This window comes from Geotrypetes seraphini, chromosome 8 (assembly GCF_902459505.1).
Source record: "Geotrypetes seraphini chromosome 8, aGeoSer1.1, whole genome shotgun sequence".
In the NCBI taxonomy this organism is placed as follows: Eukaryota; Metazoa; Chordata; class Amphibia; order Gymnophiona; family Dermophiidae; genus Geotrypetes; species Geotrypetes seraphini.
The window spans coordinates 3,823,051-3,848,947 of NC_047091.1; the positions used below are offsets into that span (position 1 = coordinate 3,823,051).

A 25,897-nucleotide genomic window follows, 5' to 3' on the forward strand; every position below is an offset into this window, starting at 1 on the left:
GGGCCAAAAGAGATTACGCTGAAAAAATAGCCAAGGAGGCGAAAAACTTCAAGCCGTTCTTTCGATATATTAAAGAGAAATGACCTGTGAAGAAAGCGGTGGGACCGTTGGATGACCAAAGAATAAAGGGAGCGCTAAAAGAGGACAATGCAATCGCCAACAGACTGAACACATTTTTTGCGTCTGTATTTACTGAAGAGAATATACACAACATACCAGAACCCATCAGGCTATATGCTGGAAGCGAAAATGGGAAACTGACAGGGTTAACGGTCAGTCTAGAAGAGGTATGCAGGCAGATTGATAGGCTTAAGAGCGATAAATCCCCGGGACCAGATGGTATCCATCCGAGGGTCATCAAGGAACTGAAAGGGACTATAGCTGAACTGCTTCAGCTAATAGCCAATCAGTCGATCAAATCGGGAAAGATTCAAGAGGACTAGAAGGTGGCAAATGTTACGCCGATCTTCAAAAAAGGTTCGAGGAGAGACCCGGGAAACTACAGACCGGTGAGTCTGACATCGGTACTGGGAAAAATGATAGAGGCGCTGATAAAGGACCGCATCATTGATCACCTTGACGGACACGGTATGATGAGGGCCAGCCAGCACGATTTCAGCAAAGGCGATCTTGTTTGACAAACTTGCTGCACTTCTTTGAGGGAGTAAACAAGCAGATAGACAAGAATGACCTGGTCGACATTGTATATCTGGATTTCCAGAAGGCATTCGACATGAACGACTATTCAGAAAATTGCGAGTCATGGAATCGAGGGTGAAATACTCAGTGGATAAAAAACTGGCTGGAGCATAGGAAACAGAGAGTGGGGATAAATGGGCATTACTCGGACTGGAAGAGCGTCACCAGTGGGGTGCCACAGGGCTCGATGCTTGGACCCGTGCTCTTCAACATCTTTATAAACGATCTGGACATAGGTGCGACGAGTGAGGCAATTAAATTTGCAGATGATATGATGTTATTCAGAGTAGTTAAGACGCAGGGGGATTGCAAAGATCTGCAACGTAACATAATCAGGCTCGAGGAATGGACATCAACATGGCAGATGAGGTTCAATGTGGATAAGTGTAAAGTGATGCATGTCGGTAACAAAAATCTCATGCAAGAATACAGGATGTCCGGGACGGTACTTGGAGAGACTTCCCAGGAAAGAGACTTAGGAGTTCTGATCGATAAGTCAATGAAGACATCCATGCAATGTGCGGCGGCGGCGAAAAGAGCGAACAGAATGCTAGGAATGATAAAGGTTATCATACCGCTGTACCGGGCCATGGTGTGTCCTCACCTGGAGTACTATGTCCATCACTGGTCACCGTACATGAAGAAGGACACGGTACTACTCGAAAGGGTCCAAAGAAGAGCGACTAAGATGGTTAAGGGGCTGGAGGAGTTGCCGTACAGTGAAAAGACTAGAGAAACTGGGCTTCTTCTCCCTTGAGCAGAGGAGATTGAGAGGGGACAAGATCGAAACATTCAAGGTACTAAGGACAGGTTGTTCACCCTCTCCAAGGTGGGGAGAACAAGAGGGCACTCTCTAAAGTTGAAAGGGGATAGATTCCGTACAAATGTAAGGAAGTTCTTCTTCACCCAGAGAGTGGTGGAAAACTGGAATGCTCTTCTGGAGTCTGTCATAGGGGAAAACACCCTCCAGGGATTCAAGACAAAGTTAGACAAGTTCCTGCTGAACCAGAACATACGCAGGTAGGGCTAGTCTCAGTTAGGGCACTGGTCTTTGACCAGAGGGCCGCCGCGTGAGCGGACTGCTGGGCATGATGGACCACTGGTCTGACCCAGCAGCGGCAATTCTTATCATCTTAAAGGCTTAGAGAAGTGGAGACATGTCCTGGACATGTCAGTGTGGTCCTGAGAGTTCCTTGGCTCTGGATGGAGACTGTTCTGTTCATGATCATGGCGGTAGAACCAAGAGAATTTCTTGCCGCCCTTGATTTGACCGAAGCTTACATTCACATTCCAATCTTCATGGAGATTTCATGTGTTGGAGAATCACCCCCCTGCAATCAGTGCAAAACTCAGTTTTACGACTTATCTACTGCCAACTTTGCTACACTCGCCTTATCCCTCTTCTCAGATCACTTCACTTGCTCCCTATTCACTTCTGCATACATTTCAAACTCCTATTACTAACCTACAAGTGTCTTCGTTCCACAGCCCCTCAGTATCTTATCTCTCCTTATACGCCTCCCCGAGAACTCCATTCCTCAGATAAGCTGCTCCTCCACTGCTAATTCTAGACTCCGTTCCTTTCATCTAGCTACCCCATATACCTGGAATAAACTACATTTAATTGTCCATGTCCCTTCCCTTGATTAAAAGCAGACTGAAAACCATAATCTTACTGCCCATTGCTCAGCGCTCTAGCCAGCACATTAACCATCCCCCTTAACTGTACTCCCTACCCTGGCACCTTGTTTGTCTTGTCTGTTTAGATTGTAAGCTCTTTTGAGCAGAGACTGCCTCCTTTATGACTGTACAGTTCTGCGTACGTCTGGTAGCAATCTAGTAATAATTAATAGTAGTAATAGTAATTTCCAGTGCTCCCCTTTGGTGTAGTGGCCGCTCAACTCCGCAAAGTAGGTTGGCAAGTGCATCCGTGCTTGGACAATTGGCTCATCAAAGCAGTGACTCGAACAGAGGGAGAAAAAACAGTAGGAGCAGTTGTGGAAACTTTGCAGAGTCTAGTCTGTATTGTGAACTTTTGAACGAGACGCCTAGTTCTGGCACTGTCCCTTGAATATCTGGGGGTCTTATTCAATTTATTCAGCAGAAGGCCTAGTCTTTCTTCCAGAAGCACACAAACAGAAGCTTCGTGGGTAAATTACAGACCTGTTGACTGAGCCAGCGCCTACTGCGTGGCATTACTTCCATATCATGGGGTCGATGGCAGCCACGATAGAGGTGGTCCTTTGGGTGAGGTGGCATATGCATCCCCCTCAGGGCACATTATTATCCTGCTGGTCGTCTCAAAGAGACTCTCTAGAACAGGGGTGCCCACACTTCTTGGACTTGTGAGCTACTTTTAAAATGACCATGTCAAAATGATCTACCAACAATAAAATTTTAAAAAGCACACTGTACGCAGAGAAAATGTTAATTATCATTTATATTCTGGGGTTTTTTCAAAGAGATCAAGTCAGATGACTTTATGCAATGTCACTTCAGTAACAACTGTACAAAAATAGACAAATATACCCCCTCCCTTTTTACTAAACTGCAATAGCGGTTTTTAGTGCAGGAAGCTGCGCTGAATACCCTTTGTTGCTCGCGATGTTCAAAGGCTCCCTAAACTAAACTAAACTAAATCTTAAGTTTGTATACTGCATCATCTCCATAAAGATAGAGCTCGACACAGTTTACAGGTAATTCAATAAATGAGGGAAGGACATAATAAGAAATTAGAGGTTAAGAAGAGGATAGCTAGCTTTACATTTTAAATAGATAGCTTTACGTTTTGGAGAAAACTTTTTTTTTTTTTTAGCGATCCTTGCAGGTTGCCATAGGCCTCAGGAGCTCTCTTCCCTCTGCCCCGATCCTGCCTCTAACTCAAAGGAGGGGTGGGACCACAGCAGAGGGAAGACAGTTTCTGAGGCCTATGGCAACCTGCAAGAATTGCTAAAGTACCGGGAGGCCAGGGAGAAAGCCGGATATGACAGCTGACTTCCCGAATGACCCTCCTTCCTCGCCCTCTAAAGCAGGAGCCATGGCAGCTAGCCAGCAAGAGGCAGTGCTGCCAATCCTGCTTTAGGGGGTGAGGGGGGAGGGGTCAATCACAGAATTGGGAGGCCAATTTTTGGGATTTTAAAAATATCATATCGATTCACCCGATGTAAATCTATTTGAATCGGGCAGCATTAAGAAGTCCTCAGCTCTTACCTCAACAGGTGCTTCTGTCTCTTGTAGTGCACTAAGCTCCATCCCCCACCGACCTTCACTCCGCCCTGCCAGCACTCTGATTGGCCGGCGTTCTTCAAGAGGCGGGCCAGTCAGGAGGGGAAAAAAGAGAAGGGAACCCTCATGGCTCCGCGATCGACTGGGGTTGCCTGAGCGATTGACATATTAGGCACCCCTTCTCTAGAAGTTCCACTCCGGGGCATTGCCGATCTCAAGCCCCCAGCAGAGAGAGGAAGAAGGGAGTCGACAGGTCATCCCTCCTCTCTCCACTGGCAGCTCCTCCACCCGGCAGAGTCGAGGCCCCTCTCACCACCATTCAATCAGCCCTTTAAAGGCCATATTACAGGCAGGCCTGTACTACTGGCGGGCACCACCGAAGTGCCCAGAAGACAGTGAGTAAAAGAATTTAAATAAGAGATGTTTTTCTCTAACTCTGTGCAAGAATGATTGCTTAGAATACCCTGTTCTATGAGTAGAAATTGTAATTTGTGTGTGCTAGAATGATTGATTGAGTAGAATACCGGTTTTAAGAGCAGAAGTTGTAACACAACAGCAACAATAACAAAAAAAACCCTACTGTTAACTGAATGCATCAATGGAGCACTAAAAGTAAATGTAGTGCTGGTAAAAAAGGCATGAAAGAATTCTGTACACGTAAAGCTTGTAATTCTTCAACTTCAGACTATGGAATTATTTCAAAGATGAACTGGGAACTGATAAAAAGCCTGATACTAGTAAATATAATCTTAACTAAAATAAGACTAACGGAAGGAGCCACCCAAAACAGCTACAGTCTGACTTACACTATTCATACAAATAATAAAATACCTCCCACTGACTAAACATCAGCATAGTTCCAGTTGAGTCAAGAATCCACACTAAACCAGTTGCCACCAAAAATGGATACACTAGGGACCCCAGGAGTAATTGGAGGAAATAGAAAGACAAAACCCAGAAATCTCCACCAATACAAAAGCAGAGATTGTAAGAACCTAAAACAAATAGTATACACTACCAAAAGATGACTATGTACCAATAGAGTATACCGATGACTATGTACCAATAGAGCATGCTCAGTATGCAACAAGATCTTAATAATAAAAGACCTATTAAACAGCCAAGCATGGATAATATGTATAGTGGAGACATGGATACAGGGTTGAAGATTCCTCTATGCTATCTGATCTATACCCACCGAGGTACAAAGTATTATCCTAGGACAAGCAGACAGCATACTCTCACATGTGGGTGGTGTCATCCACAGAGCCCCGGTATGGACAGCTTTAAAAATGTAGCACATAAGAACATAAGAATCGCCTCTGCTGAGTCAGACCACAGGTCCCACTTTAATGAATTTAGAATTTAGAAAGCAGAATGTGAAAAAAGTACAAGGGTTTAAAGAATTTTGCAAGTCACTGTAAATATTGCTAGATTTATTCAGTATGGTAGAATGTTTTAGGTTGTTTGTCTCTGCATGCTGCTAGGGGGTAAAGATGTCCTGTTTTGTCTTTTCTCCACAGCAAAAGGGACAATGAGCTTCTGTTGAAACTGATTGCCAATCTCAACATGCTGCTTCGGGATGAGAATGTGAATGTTGTAAAGAAGGCGATTTTGACCATGACCCAACTCTACAAGGTTGCATTGCAGGTGAGAACCTTGGTGAAGTCTACCCAGGGATATTTATATTGTCCATAGGACTTGGGGTTAGAATGAATTAACTGATTTTTACTTTCTCCAAGGACAAATAGAATGTAATCTTCCTTCTACTGGATGATGTCAACTGGTGAAGCCCAGCATAGGAGCACTTCCCCAGTGTCTTTTCCAGAAGCTTTTGTCAGAGACTCACTGCACATGGATATGCCATTTCTCCTGCCATTGTTGTGTGGGACCAATTCAGTTTCTGTTTCTCTTCAGAACAGTGAAAATGTGTTCTTCGCTCATCCCATACAATTCATGTTTTCTCTTCTGGTGCAGCTGTTGTGCTTTTATACTTAGGATCACAGTATGTATGTCAAGTTACGCAATGCTACTTATTAGTATTTTCTCTAGTTGGGTTTTTGGTACTTTCATAAGTTTCTTTTATTTTCCTCAGCCCAGTGGGCTCTTTTAGGCATTGAGCACATAGCATCAACAAGCTATTTGATTTTACTATGGTTGGTTTTGCCACTATGTTCCAGAAAACTCTCAATGCTAGACCCAGGTGTCTTTGAAGGATGTGATCACACCAGCTGAACACCAGCCTTTGTTGATGGCAACCCTTCAAGTAGGAAGTCAGGAGTATGCTGATTTGATGGTATGCTGATTTGATCGGCAAGAGGCTATGGCATTGAGGGCATCAGTGCTGGGATTTTAGACAATTCAGCCTATTTTGGAAACCCATGCACTGCCTGCAGGTAGTGTATCGATAATGAAGCCTCAAAGAGCATTGGCGTCAATGTCACCAAACTGGTGTAGGTCTCTAGCCCCTTCGGGAATAAAGCTTCCTTGGATCACCAGGGGCCTCTGGTACCTTGATGCTTCCAGCCGAAGCCTGACCACAGGTTCAGTCATTTGATGTTGTCAGAAACTTAGATGTCGCCAAGGGAGTATTTTTGTAAGTCTGATTCTAACTACTCTTGGTTGTCTGAGGAAGCACCATGAGGTCCTTTCAGACAATGGGATTTTTCAGACACCTCCTTTCCACATGAATGAAGAAATTCTCTTCCAGAGGAGCTTTCCTTTTTTTGGTTTTGTGTGGAAGATGACTTAAATATGTCCCATTTGATTTGGACATTAGTTTTGTGTGGAATATAGTGTTTATTATACTTGTGTGGAAGACAAGCCCATCTTTGTACAGCCTCTAGTTGTTAACTTCGTGTGAGGTTTAATGTTAATAAAACCCTCTCTCAATTCTTCCACAGTATCTTGGGATCTCAATGTCATCTTCATCTGACTGATGAAAGCTCCTTTTGAGCTATTGGACATCTGTAAGCTGAAGTACCTGACCTTGGAAGGTGCTGTTTTTGGTGGCAGTCACTTCAGCTCACAGAATTAGTGAGCTCAGGTCCTAGTAGCTGATTCACGTTATATGAGATTTCATTATAACCAGGTCATTCTTTGCCCACATCCTAAGTTCCTTCCCAAGTTAGTCTCGAGTTCCATCTTATTGAGTCATTCATTCTGCCAATATTCAAGGCTGGAAGGGATTGATAACCCTACCGTGCAGACTACAGAGGAGATTTACAAGAAAGAAGATTAGCAGAGGTAAGAAACCTAATCTTTCTTAAATTAATGTCTGACTCTTCGTACATTTGGTCCAGAGTAATTGAATTTTAATGTTGTCAAGCTTTGTTAAATCAACCCTTACTGTTGATATGAAACTGTGCAAATGAGCTCATGGTGTATTGTTTTGCTATTTTTACATGGGAGCTTGTGGTTGTGTTTTATAGTGGATGGTGAGGTCCAGAGTCATCAACGACAAGCAGGATTCTTGTTGGGAGATGGTGTCTGACATGGTGAATGACATCAATCAATTGCTGGATTCAGACAATGATGGTATCCGCACTCATGCCATCAAATTTATAGAGAGCCTGATTATTACGCTATCCCCCCGCATGCCCGACTCTGATGTACCAAAGCGTCAGGAGAATGATATAAGCCTAGACCGCGTCCCCAAAGATCACCCCTACATCAAATATGGTAGGTACTTAATCCAGTATGATTCTAAGTGACATTTAGATTGTGAGCCCATTAGGGACAGAGAAAAAAAATTCCTGCATATACCGTATTTCCCCATATATGGGATGTGACCTATACATGGGTTTTGCAAACTGGCCTAGTGGGTGCGGCTTGTTTAAATGGGACAGCCTATACATCATCTCCCTTGCAGGTAAATACCTCGTGGACGGCTACCGGCTGCCTTCTTCCAATCGATCAGGAAGGGGCGGGGGTGAGGCTTGAGATCGCAAACATCGCTCCTGCCCTGCACAGCATGATTGGAAGAAGGCAGTGAGGGAGATGATGGTCGCCCCATTGTTTAGGCTGATTTAAGTTTTAAAACTCTTAGATAAGCTGTGGCTAGTAACATGGGGCAACTTATCTAAGAGTTTTAAAACTTAAATCGGCATTTCCTGTGGCCTAAACATAGGGTGGCCTATATATGGGGAAATACGGTAATAAAATAAACCTCTTTGCTTGTACTACAGAAAGAGTGGTATATCAAATAAATATCTATACTAGGGGAGCCCACACTTTCTTGGTTTGTGAGCTACTTTTAAAATGGCCAAGTCAAAATAATCTAACAACAATAAAATTTTAAAAAAACCAGAAAGCACACGGTACGCAGAGAAAATGTTAATTATCATTTATATGCAGGTTTTTTTCAAAGAGGTCAAGGCAGATGACTGTAAAATATGCAATGTCACCTCAGTAACAACTATACAAAAATAGACAAATATATCCCCTTCCCTTTTACTAAACCGCGATAGCGATTTTTAGCACAGGGAGCTGCTCTGAATACCCCAACGCTCATAGGCTTTCTGCACTAAAAACTGCTCCATAGTGCAAAATATAGACGGCAGATTATAAATTTGGACACATTTAGATCACTAAATTTAAAATAAAATCATTTTTCCTACCTTTGCTGTCTGGTGATTTCATGAGTCTCTGGTTGCACTTCCTTCTTCTGACTGTAAATCCAATATTTCTTTCTTTCTGCCTCCAGACCTCATCTCATTCCCCAACCAACATCTCTCTCTGTCCCTCCATAGGTCCAACTTTTCCTTTCCTTTCCTTCCCTTCCTCCCTCTTCCATATAATGCAGTACTATCCAACCCCAAATTTTCCCCCTCTCTCTCTTTCTTTCTCTGTCCCCCTTTCTTTCTTTCTATCTTTCTTTCTCTCCCTGCCCCCCCAAGCTACTGCCACCGACTTCTCCCTGCTTCCCGACACCAGACTAGGTGCGTACAAGTGCCAGACCCACAGTTTCCCCCCCCCCCCCGGCAATTCTGATGTCAGAGAGGAAGTTTCGGGCCAGCAAGGCAGCGATTGGCTGGCCCAGAACTTCCTCTCCGAAGTCAGGGAGTGGGGGGGGGGGAAGTTGTGGGCCCGGCGCTTGTACGTGCCTGGCCTGGCACTGGGGAAGCAGGGAGAACAGAATGCAAAGGCAACGTGAGTCGCAATCAACTTGTGATCGCCTATGCGATCTACTGGTCGATCGCAATCGACCTTTTGGGCACCCCTGAGCTATACCATACCCTTATGAAGTAGTATTCTGGTATTATAACAGACACATGAATCTCTGAACCAGAATTGATCTAGTGTCCTACTAAGATGAAAATGCTCTTCCCCTTGAGCCAGTATTGACCCAATATTTTGGTGTATGTTAAGGGAGACTCTTCCCTCTTTGCAAGTACTGATCCAGTGTTGCAGGATGGTACTAAGAGTAGGGCAAGATTAATGTATAAGCAAATTAGGCACATACCTAGTGCTCAAAGTTAACAAGGGATCTACCAAACCTGAATTTTGCTACTAAGCAGTAGAGATCCAAGGCAAAGAGATGGAAGGAATAAATAGTGGCCCATAAAAATATATTTGCTTAGGGCCCAATATATTGTTCTTGTACAATCCCACTTTATTCCAGGACCAGTGGGTTTTATGCATCTCTGACTGCCAATTTGAATAAATTAATATTTTTTATAATTAAAAGCTTCATTATTTCTCCAAACTTCATAGATGGCCTTCCCAGGCTGGAATGATTTACTTTCATGCCTTGTTTGCTGCAGATGGCTGTAGGTAGCGCAGCCGCATTCCATGTGTGCTGCGGCCCGTGGGGGGAGTGGCTAAATTTGCATGGAAGCAGTGCCTTTCGCCTCAGAGGAGACCCTCCTTGAGCCTTCTGCCTCAGTTTCCGCAAAAATTGCATTTGGGGGCTCTCGATGAGTGCTGGCGGCGTTTTGGCATTATGCAAGTGCGTTTCCGGAGAAAAACTTTATTAGCCCCAGTATTGTGTGAGGAGGCACTCCTCTGAACCAGTGGCACTGTTTTTACAGTATGTATTTAGCCTGTGATTTCATTTGCATAAATCTTGTGCTTTGTGTTGTTTTATAGACATCCTGTGTGAGTATGGCAAAGCTGCTCTGGAACAACTACTGAAGTTCATGGTTCACCCTGCCATTTCTAGCATCAACCTTACAGCAGCACTGGGATCCTTGGCGACCATTGCACGGCAGAGACCCATGTTTATGTCAGAGGTCATCCAGGCTTATGAGACACTGCATGGTACGTAGCGCCCATGTAGTTCTATGCTAGTTATAAGGCAGACCTGATTTTTATTTGGGTTGTAAGAATGTTAATGATCTTGAGGAGTGGCTTTCACAATTGTCTGTCCTATATGGAAGGCAAAAGATTATGGCTTGTACTTATAAAGCTACCATGCAGAAACCAGGAAAAAGAGGTTATGATTCTGAACCAGAATCGATAATTGCCATGCCAATACAAGATTAAGGAGCTCATTTTCAAAGCACTTAGATACACATAGTACCATAGAAACAGATACACATAGTACCATAGAAACAGATACACATAGTACCATAGAAACCTATGGTAATTTAAGTGCTTTGAAAATGAGTCTCCATGTGTCTCCTACTCCTCGTTCTCTTCTCTTTTTATATCAGAAGCTGGCCTACCAGTTGTTTCTGAAAAGCAAAGAGAAAGGATAGCTGCTTTAGTTTGGAGTGTACCCCCAGCCTTTGACTACTCAGTAGGAAACTGCTGAAACATGAATTGAGATGTGTTAAGGCCAGTATTTATATGCTTTTGAACATACAGACTAGGAATAATGTCATTTCCTTCTTTCTCACGTGCCATACTTTCCAGTGTAATAGACGTGTCATTCTGGACAAGTGGGTTATCTCCCCATGGCCACGAGCCATATGCAGAAGGAATCCACTCTGGATTTTTTCTGTGATCCTCCTACTTTACTGGGAACTCTATTGCCATCTGCAGTTTTTTCCTTTTACATGCGAGCCTGAAGGAGTGTTTCTGGTGTTTTTTCAAATATTTTTTATGTTTAAATGCTCAGAGCTTTCCAATTTCAGTACTGTCTCTGCCTGTGTAGAGAAGAAGCAGACTGCGGTCTGCAGCTGACTGGCCAATCCTGGTGGTACCTGGTAGACAGCCTGCACATGTATTTTTGGAGCTCGGTACCATTCCTGCTTCCCCCCCTCACCTACTGCTTATAGGGGTTTGAGCGCAGACTATAAGGCACCTGTAGGAGGCTCAGTGGTATCTCTCAGGGTGCCGGCTGCATTTTTACGCCTCCCCCTTTCTGTAGCGCATCTATTGGTCCACAGGGATGGAGGTATGGTCAGACACCATGTCTGGATGGCAGCTCAGAGATGAGCATTGAAGAAATGGACACAGCATGAGGCAGTCATTTCTTCTCACTCCAGCTACTGTACAGAGATCAAGTTTTTAAGTTTCAAGTTTTTATTGATATTTGATTAATCGCTTATTCAAGTTTTTATTGATATTTGATTAATCGCTTATTCAATTTGCTAAGCGATGTACAATCATATAAAAGAGAAACTAAGTTACAACAAAAAAACTAACGAAGTAACATGAATCTTACAATTCAAACAAACATGAATCGGGGAGGAAAAGAGGGGAAAGTTACAATTCTTTCTTAGAGGGAATAAACAAAAAAGGATAAAACAAAAGGAAGGGAGAGAGTTAAAAGCATAAAACATTACATCATGTCTAAAGTTTAAATATTAAAAGCGTCTTTAAAAAGATAAGTTTTTAAAGATTTTTTAAAAGAAATAAGGTCCTTATCGTCACATTGCCAGCATAGGGGTAGGGAAAGGCTGTTACAGCCTGTGAGGTGTTTCTACATGTTCCCCCTCCTGATAAATCCTAAATTCGCTGTTTATTGACTTTGGGAAGTTAGTTATTTAGTGTTTTTAAGCGTGAAAATTTTGCCAGTGGCCACGCATAGTTTTTATGCGGTTATATAATTTTTTTAATGAAAAATAAATAAATACATTTTTTTCCCCAAAAGTTCCCTGCACTTTCAAAACTTAATTTTTTGCCTCAAATATAGTTGGGATGGAGTCATTGGGCTCTGCAACCCCAAATTCATGCCAAGATTGTGCAAATTCTGTGTCTCATGAGCATCTTTGTACAAGATGCCAAGACACACGGACCGGAGCGGTGGGAGCAGCCAGCTTAACTTCTGATCATGTTGAGCTGACAAAAGGGCGGCTTTTTCTATTTTCAGGGCCTGGATATAATGACCGTTCCATGTGAAAGGATGCAGATGCCCCTTAACCCAAGCAGCAGAAGGTAGAGTTATCTCAGGGTGACTCTTTGCTCCCTGCTATAGTTTTCTTCTCTGAATTTCTTAAATTATTGTGGAAAGCCTTTCAGGAGAGCTGTACTCCATCTGCGCAATCCTACTGCGAGCCGGTCTTGCCTTATCAATGCATAGTCTTCCAGGATGCATCTATTTCACAGTCTGCTGCTGCTCAGGTTTTAGGAGACCTGTTTGCATACTGTTTTTCCTGTGGCTGGGGGCCCAGAAACGTATGCTGGCACCTTAGACCCTAATTGATTTTAGAACCTGGGGACAATCCCACGGTTCTGCGTTTATTTACGGCTGTTCAAGTTCAAGTTTATTTGATAAATCGCCTATATAAAATATTCTAAGCGATGCACAATATAAAAACAGCTTATGGGAGAACAAACAGACTTAAAACAAATTTTAAAAAGCATTAGTTTAAAAAACAAACAATATTAAAACACATAAGGTTTCTTTATGAACGTAGTTTAGTGACAAACAGGATACACAAGGAAGAAGGGGGAAAAGTTACAATTATCTCAGTCTGGAAAAAACATAAAAGGGGTAATAACATAAGGGAAGGAAAAAAGAATAAAAAAGGAAAAGAAATAGAAAGAAGAAAAGAAAAAAAAAAAAAAAAGTTGGTATATAAAAGTAATCATAGGCTTGGATGATTAGTTAATAAAAGCATCATTATATAAAAAAGTTTTTAAAAGTTTTTTAAAAGAGATGAGATCTTTTTCCTTTCTAATAAAGAGTGGCAGAGTGTTCCAAGTTTGAGGAGCTAAAACAGAAAACATTTCATTTCTCCTTGTACCCACTATTTTTAAAGACGGGACTGATAATAGATCTTGGGATGACGATCGGAGAGATCGAGGAGGAGGAGGAGGAGTAATCATTCTGGATATGAACTGTGGTTCATTAAATAACAGCACTTTGAAAACTAAAAATGCTATTTTAAAAGTAATTCGATGATTAATAGGCAGCCAATGGGATTTGATCAATAGTGGTGTTACGTGATCATATTTTTTTGCTTTGTGAATGAGTTTTATTGCAGTGTTTTGAATTATTTGAAGTCTCTTCTTTTCTTTTTGCGGTACATTGAACAACAGAGAATTACAGTAATCTAGTTTTGAGATGATCATAGAGTGGATAAGTATGTTGATAGATTTTGGTTCTAGAAATGATGAGATTGAACGTATTAGACGGAGTTTGTAGAAGCAGGATTTAACAATTTGGCTAATGTGATTATGAAAGGTTAGATTATTGTCAATGATTACGCCTAGGATTTTTAGGGTAGATACTAGCTCTATTGGAGTGCTGTCAAGTACAAATGAGGAAATAGGGATGATGTCTTTTCTCCAAGTAAAAAGCATTGTTTGAGTTTTCTGTATATTTAATGATAGTTTATTAAGGTTGAGCCAATTTTTTACTGTGTCCAGTTTACTATTAATTGTTTTAATTTCTTCATCTTTTTCGGGATCAAACGAGTGAAGAAGTTGAATATCATCAGCATAAGAAAATGAAGTAAAGCCCAACGATTGACAAATAGTGAGTAGTGGAGAAAGGAAAATATTAAAGAGAAGAGGTGACAGAATAGAACCCTGGGGTATTCCGAAGGGTGAAGAGTAAGAAGTAGAGTGATCGTCTTTAACTTTAACAATGGAGGAACGATTAGAGAGAAAAGAAATAAACCAATTTAGAACCTGTCCACTGATGCCAAAAGATTCCAGACGATTAAGTAAAAGAACGTGATCGATAGTGTCAAAAGCCGCAGAAAGATCTAAGGAAAAAAGGGCAACCGATTTATGATGATCTAGGTAATAATGGATGTTGGTTATAAGACCTAACAATGAGTATTCAGTATTGTGGTGTTTGCGAAATCCCGTTTGATTAGGGTGTAGTGCGTTTGATGTTTCGATAAAATCCGAAAGCTGTTCGAAGACCAGTTTTTCAGTTAGTTTTGCTAAAAAGGGTAAATTGGAAATTGGACGGTAATTGGATACGTCGTTGCGATTAATATTATATTTTTTCAGTATCGGAGTAACTGTAGCTATTTTCCAGTTGGTAGGAACGGTGGCCGTAAGAAGACTATTTTTAATGAGTGAGTGAATGAAAGGGCCGAAACAAGAGAAAAATTTTTTCAGATAAAATGGAGGAATTAGTTCAGATCGTGAATTTTTTTATTTAATTCTTTGAAAGACTCCTTCTATTTCTTTTAGGGATGGGATTTTGAAATTTGAACATTTAGACATTGGTATAGTGGAGTTAATATTATTGTGAGAGGGCTCTTCTGTTTTATGTGTAACAAAAGTTTTTCGTATAAGGGCAATTTTTTCACAAAAATAGTTGGCCAAGTCTTGTGCTTTGGGAGTAGGTTCAGAGTTATTGTTATTATTTTGGTGGCTCTGCATGTATTGATTTAGACATTCAGCCAGCTCCTTCTACCTCCTCCTTCATCATGTGTGGAGTGAGAGTTCAGTCCTTGGCATTGTCCTGGCATCCAGATTTTAAAATCTTCATCTCAGAGCAATGAGATTCTCCAGAGGTGTCTCTCGAAGTAGCCATCACGGCTGTATTCTATGACACAGGAGTGGCAGTAACTTTTTAGTCAGCTTAAAGTGGATTTCTTGTTTGCCCAGGTTACTAAACGCACCTCCATTCCAAGCGAAGGTGCTGTGTTGCTCAAAGGTATACAGGACCGCCAAATGGACAGAATCCACCCTAGGGTACTGAAAAAACTAAAGGAGGAAATAGCGGAACTACTACAGCAAGTTTGTAATCTATCCCTGAAAACAGGCATGATCCCGGAGGATTGGAAGATAGCCAATGTTACGGCCATCTTTAAAAAGGGATCAAGAGGTGACCCGTGGAACTACAGACTGGTAAGTCTGACCTCAGTTCCAGGGAAAATGGCGGAAGCGCTGATAAAAGACAGCATCGATGAGCTAGATGCATAAGGAGTAAACTTATGATAACAAGCCAACATGGCTTCTGCAAGGGAAGATCGTGCCTAATGAACTTATTGCACTTCTTTGAAGAAATTAACAAACGGATGGACAAAGGGGACCCCATAGACATCGTATACTTAGATTTCCAAAAAGCCTTTGACAAGGTACCCCATGAACGCCTACTTCGGAAACTGAAGAATCATGGGGTGGAAGGAGACATACACAGATGGATCAAGAATTGGTTGGCAGGTAGGAAGCAGAGGGTAGGAGTGAAGGGCCACTACTCGGACTGGAGGAGGGTCATGAGTGGTGTTCCGCAGGGGTCGGTGCTTGGACCGCTGCTGTTCAATGTATTCATAAATGATCTAGAAACAGGGACAAAGTGTGAAGTAATAAAATTCGCAGATGACACCAAACTATTTAGTGGGGCTAGGACTAAAGAGGACTGCAAAGATTTACAAAGGGATCTGAACAAACTAGGGGAGTGGGTGACGAGATGTCAGATGAAATTAATTGTAGAGAAATGTAAAGTCTTGCATGTAGGAAACAGAAACCCGAAGTATAGCTATACGATGGGAGGGCTGTTATTGGGTGAGAGTACCCAAGAAAGGGACTTGGGGGTAATAGTGGACAAGACAATGAAGCCGTTGGCACAGTGCACAGCGGCCACTAAGAAGGCGAATAGAATGCTAGGTATAATCAAGAAAGGTATTACAACCAAAACGAAATAAATTATCCTGCCATTGTATTGGGCGATGGTGCGCCCACATCTGGAGTACTGCGTTCAATATTGGTCGCCGTACCTTAAGAAGGATATGGTGATACTCGAGAGGGTTCAGAAGAGAGCGACACGTTTGATAAAAGGTATGGAAAACCTTTCATACGCTGAAAGATTAGAGAAACTGGGGCTCTTTTCCCTGGAAAAGCGGAGACTTAGAGGGGACATGATAGAGACTTACAAGATCATGAAGGGCATAGAGAAAGTGGAGAGGGACAGATTCTTTAAACTTTCAAGAACTACAAGAACGAGAGGGCATTCGGAAAAGTTAAGAGGGGACAGATTCAAAACCAATGCTAGGAAGTTCTTCTTCACCCAAAGGGTGGTGGACACCTGGAATGTGCTTCCAGAGTGATAGGACAGAGTACAGTATTGGGGTTCAAGAAAGGATTAGATAATTTCCTGAGGGAAAAGAGGATAGAAGGGTATAGATAGAGGATTACTATGCAGGTCCTGGACCTGATGGACTGCCGTGTGAGCGGACTGCTGGGCATGATGGACCTCTGGTCTGACCCAGCAAAGGCACTGCTTATGTTCTTATGTTCTCAGGAGACTTTTTGAGGCAGTGGCTTTAGGAGTCAAAGCTGCTTCGCTGGCATCCTTTGTCACATGTAGTTGTCTGTACATTCAGCACACTTTGGAGAGTGAAGGAGATGAACCGCCACCTCCGTTTCTTTTATTGGGTATGGATTATGTAGCTGACACTCTGTATGACATTATACGTGTCTTGGGTCGACAGCCTATATAGTTTCTGTTCGTAGAATGCTCTGGATAAGACAGTGGGCTGGTGATTTTGCCTCCAAAGCTACTCTTGCCAGACTTCCTTTCAAGGGGTAGCTATTATTTGGTAAAGGCTTGGTTGATCTCATATCTCCATGGTGGACTGTCGCCCTAAGACCATGCCTGATAGTAGATCCAGAACCTTTAGAGGCTCAGGGTGCTCTAATTTTCGTGGCTCCAGGTGCTCTCGCAATATTCAGTTTCTACGTTGCAGAAATTCTCCCAGGGCTTAAGGCAGAGGTTTTCAGGATCCAGGGGTAACCAGGCCTTCACCTCAAGAAATCGCAATGACACCAGGCAGAGGGTGATCCCTCTTTGGATAGGGGGCAGACTCATGGCGCTTCTGCAGGCATGGGCTCATTCAGGTTTCATCCAACCATTCTGGACATCATTCGGTCCAATTACAAGCTGGAATTTGCCCGGCCTTTAATGGATTGGTTTGTAGACTCTACCGAAGGGCATCTGGAAAAAGGCAGCCTATACTACCTGAAGACTCGGGCTCCTGCATATCTTCCATATACTTTATCATGCCAAAGAAAGGCTCAAATGATTGGAGACCCATTCTGGGCCTTACTCATGAAAATGCAGCGCTCAAAATTGCGTGCTTTTGCATGGAGACAGTTCTATCGGTTATAGCGGCTGTGACCCTGTGAAAGTTCCTAGCTTCTCCAGATCTGATGGAGGCCTACTTGGATATGCCTATTTTCCCAGACCACAGAAAATTTCTCAGATTTCATGTTCTGGTACATTCTTACCTAGACAACTGGCTGATCAGAGCACCCTTGTTGTCCAAGGGTCAGCACATAGTGGATCAGGTGATCCAAGTCCTGGAGGACCTGAGATGGATTGTAAATTACAGACAGAGCAATTTGATGCAGACTCAATCCCTGGAGTACCTGGGAGTCTTGTTCGACATGGCTGCTGGCTGAGTCCATCTTCTAAAGGCACACAGACAGAAGTTGTGCTCTCAGATTTCATGTCTTTTAGACAAGTCAGCTTTATCTTCCTGGGGTCTATGGCAGCCAGTTTCCTTGTCTAGCCTTATATACTTGTAATACACATTGTCGAGTAGAATGGGGGATTCCTCACATCAGAACATGATGTGGATTGAGGGTATTCTTTTGGTTTGCTAGGTTGGTGAATTGTCTTTACTAAACTCACATTGTGTATGCCATCCATGACTCTGCATTATTTGTATCTGCTGAATTTCTAATAAAAAAAAGAAAAGAATGACAACACTTATCTACTGGAAAACATATTATTAAGGTAAGGATAAACTCTCTCTTTTTATATTTATATATATAAAAAGAGAGAGTTTATATATATATACACACACACACACAGAGTTATATATATATATACACAATTTATACTCATGCTCCTTGTTTTTCCTGCCCAGGTGCATCACTCTGCATTTTTCTACATTAAAACTCATCTGCCAATTCTCTGCCCATCTCTCAAGTTGGTTCAATCTCTCTGGAGTTCCTCGCTGTCTTTATGCAACCTGATTGCTCTGTCTCTTCTCAGGATTTTGCTTCAGTGGTTTATGGAATATGTACTTTTTAGAGACGTGGTGGTGGGTTGTATGGTTCTGTGCTCTTTATCCTGTGCTGATCATAAAATATGATCTCAGCTTGCTTTCTGTACTGCACTGCACCAGTCCAGAGGCAAACGATGAGAGTAACTGCAACTTTTGGCTTTGTCCTTCATCTCTGCTGCCCTGAACATGATTGCTGATGTGAACTATAAAGAATATTATACAGTTAAATGGGTCAAATCTGATTTCTGGGAAGGAGAAAGAGTTCAGGACTTAACACATAGCCACTTCCCTACTTCTCTAGCTGCATGATTGGCATGGCATGGGAAAACAGAGAATAGACCAATAGTATGTAATAGAGGGACAGAGCAGGATAGAGGTATGTGGAGGGGGGAGAAGAGAGAACAAGCTGGGAGGATAGAGAGCTGGGGGTGCATGCAAGAAGGGGGAGAGAGACCTTTAAGGGTACAGAGGGAGGGGAACCGAGAGTGGGTCTTGCTGGTAAGTAGGGAGAGAACTGTGGAGGGAAGAAAACTAGGAAAGACAGAGGGCTAAGTGTTTGAGTATGGGGTTAGGGAGAAAGAGAACAGGAGAGAAGAAAGAGGGAGGAGGTACATATCAGTGGTGTCAAACTCACACCCTTTGCAGGGCCACATTTTGGATTTGTAGGTTCTTGGAGGGCCTCAGAAAAAATAGTTAATGTCTTATTAAAGAAATGACAGTTTTGCATGAGGTAAAACTCTTTATAGCTTATAAATCTTTCCTTTTGGCTAAGTCTTAATAATAATATTGTAATTTATAGCTAAAGAGACATATGATCAAGAAACAGTTTATTTTACTTTTGCAATTATGATAAACATACTGAGGGCCTCAAAATAGTACCTGGCGGGCCGCATGTGGCCCCCGGGCCGCGAGTTTGAGACCACTGGTTTAGAGGTACCAAAGCTGGAAGTTGTTCACCTTGAAGAGGAGGCAGAGAAAGCTTATGATTGAATTTGTTGTGGGAGAAGGGAAGAGGGCGATGAAGCACAGGGAGCGGCTAAAGTTAACTTGCGGGGGGAGCTGGGGAGGGTGAAAGTTTATCAGGGATATTGCTGAGAATGGTTGAATCTGAGGAGGAAAAAATGTTGGCTCATGTGTTACTTTAAAATAATGGCTTATATGGTAGTGGGTCTAAGACAACATAGTAAATGGAAAGAAATGGTCCTCCAGCCTACCGTGCAAATGTTATATAACTATCACTTCTTGGAAGCACAATGCAGTCATATCACTGCTGTTTTGAACTGTAACTGCTACTCATGCAGGTTATCCCAGTGCTTCAGCTCCATCTGTGATTTTTCCTTCTTGAAATCCATTGCCATTTGACTTATTTTATTTCCCAGCACTGTGTTCCCCCTTTGGGAGTTTCATATCATAGCAACTTCCTTTCTCTTGGAAAATGTTTGTAAACTTCCCAAGTTCTAGCCACTGTAGCATGCCCTTTACTGCTAATACATCACAAATGATGATATGAAGCTTTTCTATGACATCATCCCTCTGCTCTGTGACACACAGGCTTAGAAATGTGTATCTACATATAGATAGATACACACACACATTGAAGGATCTCTGATTAATACAAAATATCCAGATTGATTCTTAAGCCATTTCTAATTTGCTTCCCACCCTCTCTCACACACACAGAAGCCTGGCAGATCACACTATGAAGTTTATTAGATCTTTTTTTTTCAAGTGGTTTCCCTCATCTTACTTACCATTTATGTAGATATGTTGTTTTCAGTAAATTATTCCCCCTCTGGACATTGCCATTAGTAACTGGCTTGCCTGTGTATAATAGGTATAACTAGAAGCAAAGTGTTCTGAGGTGATGATTAGGTTGTGTGTTTTGTGTTTTCAGCAAACCTGCCTCCAACACTGGCCAAATCACAAGTGAGCAGTGTGAGGAAGAATTTGAAATTACACCTGTTGAGTGTGCTGAAACACCCATCCTCTGTGGAGTTTCACAACCAGATTACCACCCTCCTGCTTGATTTGGGCACACAGCAGCAGGAGATTGCACGTAATATGCCCAACTTAAAGGAGTCACGCAAGCGTCCACGAGATGAGACAGAGCAGGGGCTAAAGAAGATAAAGATGGGTAAGTGTAAAACTTGTATGGTAGGAAGTTCAAGTCTTATTCCTACAGTAGTTAGTGAAAAATTAAAATGGTAAGGCAGTCTGATGCAAATCTTCTGCTGTGAAGGTACAATAACTTGCTGGAGAAGCAGTCTTTTCTTGTTGATACGGTAGGGCAGTGGTTCCCAACCCTGTCCTGGAGGAACACCAGGCCAATTGGGTTTTCAGGCTAGCCCTAATGAATATGCATGAAGCAAATTTGCATACCTATCACTTCCATCATATGCAAATCTCTCTCATGCATATTCATTAGGGCTAGCCTGAAAACCCGATTGGCCTGGTGTTCCTCCAGGACAGGGTTGGGAATCACTGCTGTTGGGTAAAATTAAAGAAGGCGCTGCACTGCTTAAGATGCCAATGCTGACACTGCGGGGTAGTATTAGGGAGATGGAAGCACACTGCAGCTGATATGCATCAGCACAAATTCTGTTACGTCCCTTCCGGATTCCATACATTAGGTTTTCAATCCCAACATGCAATCCGGGAGTTGTAGAAATCCACAACTTTCTGAGCACATGCCTCACCCCTTAGTCTGAAAGCTAGTTAACATATCCAGTTACAATTTCTGCAAGCAATCCGTGCAGAAATCTTTTGCAGTTGCTCTGCTTCTTTTTCTTATTTTTTTCACTTAAAGTTCGTTTTCTCGGTGGCTTCAGTACCTTGAGACTCCTTCCCGGTGATCCCCTGTCGGAGGAAAGGACACAGTCCCGCAGTGCTGGACTGTTGCTTTACAGAGAAGCTCTGGTGGATCTGTTGAGCCAGCCTGCTGTTTACCACCATTTGTAGACTCTGGGTTCCTTCCCTTAGGAGTCTGTTTGCCGGTGACCTTGTCACAGGTTTCAAGCACAGACTGTATGTGTCAAGTAAAACCCACCCAGGTTTCAAGGCACAGACTGCCTTTCCCACCCCCAACTGCATAGACAAGGATCCATGGAGGCGGAGGTTGTAGTTGGTGTCTGGATGGCTGGCAGTCCGAAGATTTCAAGTCTGGAACCATTTGGAGCTGTTTCTGAGGAGGAAAATCCTTTTCCTCCACTCTAATGCTGTTTACAGCTACTGACAATCTGACACTGCATACTATGAGTAAACCTCCATTATCTCCTATGGGAACTTCGGGGGTGGCTTGTAAAATTATTTTAAAGTCATTTTTCACAGTTTCTGAGGATAGGGTTCAGGTTCCCCACCTCCCCAGACCCCAAATCACTATATTTAATTTTTGCTTTTTGTTTATTTTTGCACAAAATTCGTGACAATGACTATCTTGGATTTTAAAATCAATCTTTTTTTCTAACTTTTATTTCTGCCTCAAAACCCCTCAATTTGACACAAAATCATTTGGAATGGACTCCCCAGCCCCTAATTTGTTGAAGGTGGACATAGATTGTGCCTTGTGTACCGCATGCTGTAGTGCACTGGGGTAGGGGGCGGGAGCTTCGGACTTCACCTCCTCCGAGTAATCTTGGGCTGGGGAGCTGACCTGGGTTTGTGCCTTCCAAAGAAAATCTCACCCAGAGGACGTCCTGGAGTCTGGCGCAAGTCCTGGTGGAAGGAGGACAATCAATGAGACACTGTGTTACCTGGGTACAAATTATATTGCAAGGATAGAGTAGATCAAATTGGAGGGAGGGGGGTTGAGCTATATGTTAAAGAGGGAATTGAATCAAACCAAATAAACATTCTGCATGGCATAGATAGCAATGTGGAATCCTTATGGATAGAAATTCCATGTATAAAGGGAAGGAATATAAAGGTAGGGTTATACTCCTGTCCCCTGGGACAAAATGAGCAAACAGATAAAGAAATGTTTTCAGAGATTAGGAAAGCTGGAGAAATGGGCAACAGTATAATAATGGGTGATTTCAATTACCCCACCATTGACTGGTTAAATGTTACATTGGGGAGTGCTAGGGCGGTAAAATTCCTAGATGTCATAAATGATTGTTTCTTGGAGCAACTAGTCCGGGAACCGACAAGAGGGGTGCTATTTTACATTGGTCCTTAATGGAATGCAAGACCTAGTACAGGAGTTAACTGTATTGGGTCCGCTGGGAAACTGATCATAACGTGATCAAATTTGAGCTGATACCGGGAGTAACATCGCAAAAGAAATCTACTGTAGGGGCGTTTAATTTTTGAAAGGGCAACTGTGATAAAATGAGGAAAATGGTTAAAAAGAAGCTAAAAGGATCAGTTGCAATGGTTAGGCGTGGATGTTACTCAAAAATACCATCGTGGAAGCCCAGACCAAATGTATTCTTTGTATCAGCAAAGGTGGAAAGAAGAGGAAACGAGAGCTGGCGGGTTAAAAGATGAAGTGAAAGAGGCTATTAGAGCCAAAAAACATCCTTTAAAGAATAGAAAAAGGATCCGAATGAAGAAAATAAGAAGAAACATAAGCATTGATAAAAACAGCTAAGAAAGAATATGAAGAGAAACTTGCAAAAGAGGCATAAATTCATAACAATTTTTTTATGTACATCAGAAGCAGAAAACCTGTGAGGAAATCTGTGGGACCATTGGATGACCAAGGAGCAAAAGGGGCGCTCAGGGAGGATAAGGCCATAGCGGAAAGACTGAATTAATTCTCTGCTTCGATCTTTATGGAAGAAGATGTAAGAGATCTACCTGAACCGGAAATGGTTTTCAAGGGTGATGATGCGGAGAAACTGAAAGAAATCTCTGTGAATCTGGAAGATGTACTAAGCCAAGTTGACAAGTTAAAAAGTGATAATAGCCTGGACTGGATGGTGTACATCCCAGGGAACTAAAAGAACTCAAACATGAAATTGCTGACTTGCTGTTAGTGATCTGTAACTTGTCACTAAAATCGTCTGTATTACCTGAAGATTGGAGGGTGGCCAATGTTACGCCGTTTTTTAAGAAGGGCTCCAGGGGAGATCTGGGAAATTACAGACCGGTAAGCCTCACTTCAGTGCCGGGCAAAATGGTAGAATCAGTTATAAAAACTAAATTGTGAAACACGTAGATAAACATGATTTAATGAGACAGAGTCAGCATGGGTTCAGCTGAGGGAGATCTTGCCTCACCAGTTGTGGATAATGGTGAACCGGTTGATAGTGTATCTAGATTTTCAGAAAGTTTTTGATAAAGTTCCTCACGAGAGGCTCCTGAGAAAATTAAAGTGTCATGGGATAGGTGGCAAAGTTCGACGTCAGTGAAGCACAGATCCGGAGCTCCCCCTTAAAAGGGGAGTGGCCAACGGCGCACAACCATTTGGCGCACTTCGAAGGCGAGCGTCTGCGAAGGGCTTTAAGAAGGACTAGTCACTGCAAAGAAGAAACACTAGGGAAGGTCACCTATACAGGCAAATACCACAAGGGCAACAGGACAGACAAGCAGCAGATAAACAAACACAGTAGACACAGAGGACACACACAAGCAATAGGAGTAGTAGGTTTATAATCAGGAGAGGGACCAAGGACACTACACAGGTTCCTACACGGAGAAGCTACTTCAGACGGCAGACCGGCAAGCGGACAGCAATGGAAGCAGGAGACAGAAGCATGATGTTGAGCTACCCAGTTTTCAGTACCGTTTGTCATATGTATAACTACCTCTCCTCTGGTTAGTGGTATATGGCCCTAATTCTTCGGCCTTGCCTTTTTTTTCAACGTTTGATTGCACTGTGCTCTCGCTATTCTGGCGATCCTTTGATTTTGGTGGGGGATGTCAATTTAGTGTTGGATCCCGAGTTAGATAGGTCTTCTTGCCTGTCCTCTCCCTTGGGTCCGTGTGGTCTTCTGTTAAAAGATTTTTGCTCCACTCTTGATTTAATTGACCCATGGAGGCTCCTCCATCCCGAGGTGCGGGATTACACCCATTTGTCTCGTGCCCAAGGCTCTTGGTCTCGTATCGATTATATTTTATTGTCTTCCTCTTTGTTCTCACAGGTCACTGCGTCTCGCATCGGCCACATTGCACACAGCAGGTTAGTTCTACATTTTCCTCAATGTTTTTCTGAGTTGCCTTTTTCCCTGTTATCACTTGTTAATATTTTGCAGAGCAAACCAGTTTATGAATTACTTCTGTTGATGGGGATTCTCCCCTTACCTCCTTGTTATGGATTTGTTCAGGTATGTTGCTTAGTTTTGGGACTTAGCCTGAGAGTTAGTAAACATATCCAGTTAAGGGGGTGGAGCATGTGCTTAGAAAAGCTGTGGATTTCTGCAACTCCCGGATTGTGTATTGGGATTGAACACCTGGCATATGTAATCCTCCAGGGACTAACAGAAAGAAGATTATCGAAGGTATAAACCTAATTTTCCAATCAGGAAGTGCTGTTGAATATCGTCTCTGACTGCTCATGAAGGTTGGTCAGGGGTGGTACAAGGGGTGACTGGGGAGGAGCTGGCAATTATGCAGGTGCTGGCAATATTCAGTGCTGGGACGTGTATAGCTAATCCAGCCAAATTAGGACAGCTTAAAAGCTGTCTTAACTTGGCTGAGTTAGGTATGCAAGTCTTGTTTTTGGGGTTTTTTTTAAAGCCCCATCTCCCCCCTCCCCACTGCCAATACGCAAAACTCCTTGGCCCTCCTGAGCCTACCTGATATCCCTGGACTCCAGCTTCTTAAGACTACAAAATGTTTGTTTGTGTTTGAAATTGTGGATGTAAATGTTTTGTATATCACTTTGATTTAAGCGATTCATAAATTTTAAAAATAAATAAATAAATAAAAATGGCTGCCACAACCTGCTGGCCATTTTTCTTTTTCAGTTGGAAGGGTCAGGAGTGAGTAGGCTTCACACTTGCCCCCATTGCCCGCACTTAAATCACCTGGGGTAAGGTATTTTTTGAGTATCAGCACGTGGGGTGGGGGAGGAAGAGAATGAGGGGGGTGGGCTGCAAGAGGGAGGTTCACAGGGCTTTTAAAACAAAAAACAGTTGGTTGGGTCCTATGTGATATTTATCTGGGACCTACATAACTATTTTATGTGAGCTCCAGCTTAATATCAACTGAGACCCACATAAATTCTGGCAGCCAGCCCCACCAAATTCAGCCCTTGATTTACAATGCTGGTTCCTGGACATGCCCTGGCACCAAATATCAACCAGACTGTTTTCATATCCTTACTTAACATCACCTCATTTCCCCCACTCAACCACACCTCATCATAGCTTGTACATCTCTCTGCAGACACTCCTCTTGTAGAAGATGATGAAGACAAAGACTTGGAGGTCATGCCAGCAATGTCTGCCAAATCTTCTGCTCAGAGTGCACAAACTGATACAGATATTACGGCGGAGTTCCTGCAGCCCTTGTTGACACCTGAGAATGTGGCAAACCTGGTGAGCATTTGATACCACAAGAGATTTGGAAAGGAATGTGCTATGCTAGTCCTCTAACCATGAAAGTGGATCCAACAAAATTGTTTTGTAATGATACCTTTCTGAGGCTTAAACCAGTTTAAA

The 25,897-nt window shown here is 42.6% G+C and overlaps 1 protein-coding gene across 2 annotated transcripts in view; it reads left to right on the forward strand.

The window, feature by feature from the left end:
- The window catches only part of SYMPK (symplekin), a 133,830-nt gene that overhangs the window by 19,571 nt on the left and 88,362 nt on the right, over nt 1-25,897 (forward strand). The window contains exons 3-8 of one of the 2 annotated variants that reach the window (XM_033956439.1): nt 3,937-4,319; nt 5,448-5,574; nt 7,356-7,605; nt 10,015-10,185; nt 20,188-20,427; nt 25,623-25,774. In XM_033956439.1, the coding sequence (XP_033812330.1) occupies nt 5,494-5,574; nt 7,356-7,605; nt 10,015-10,185; nt 20,188-20,427; nt 25,623-25,774 (894 nt within the window). In that variant the 5' untranslated portion in view covers nt 3,937-4,319; nt 5,448-5,493. The remainder of the gene's footprint in view (nt 1-3,936; nt 4,320-5,447; nt 5,575-7,355; nt 7,606-10,014; nt 10,186-20,187; nt 20,428-25,622; nt 25,775-25,897) is intronic. The other variant, XM_033956438.1, reaches the window with a different exon arrangement.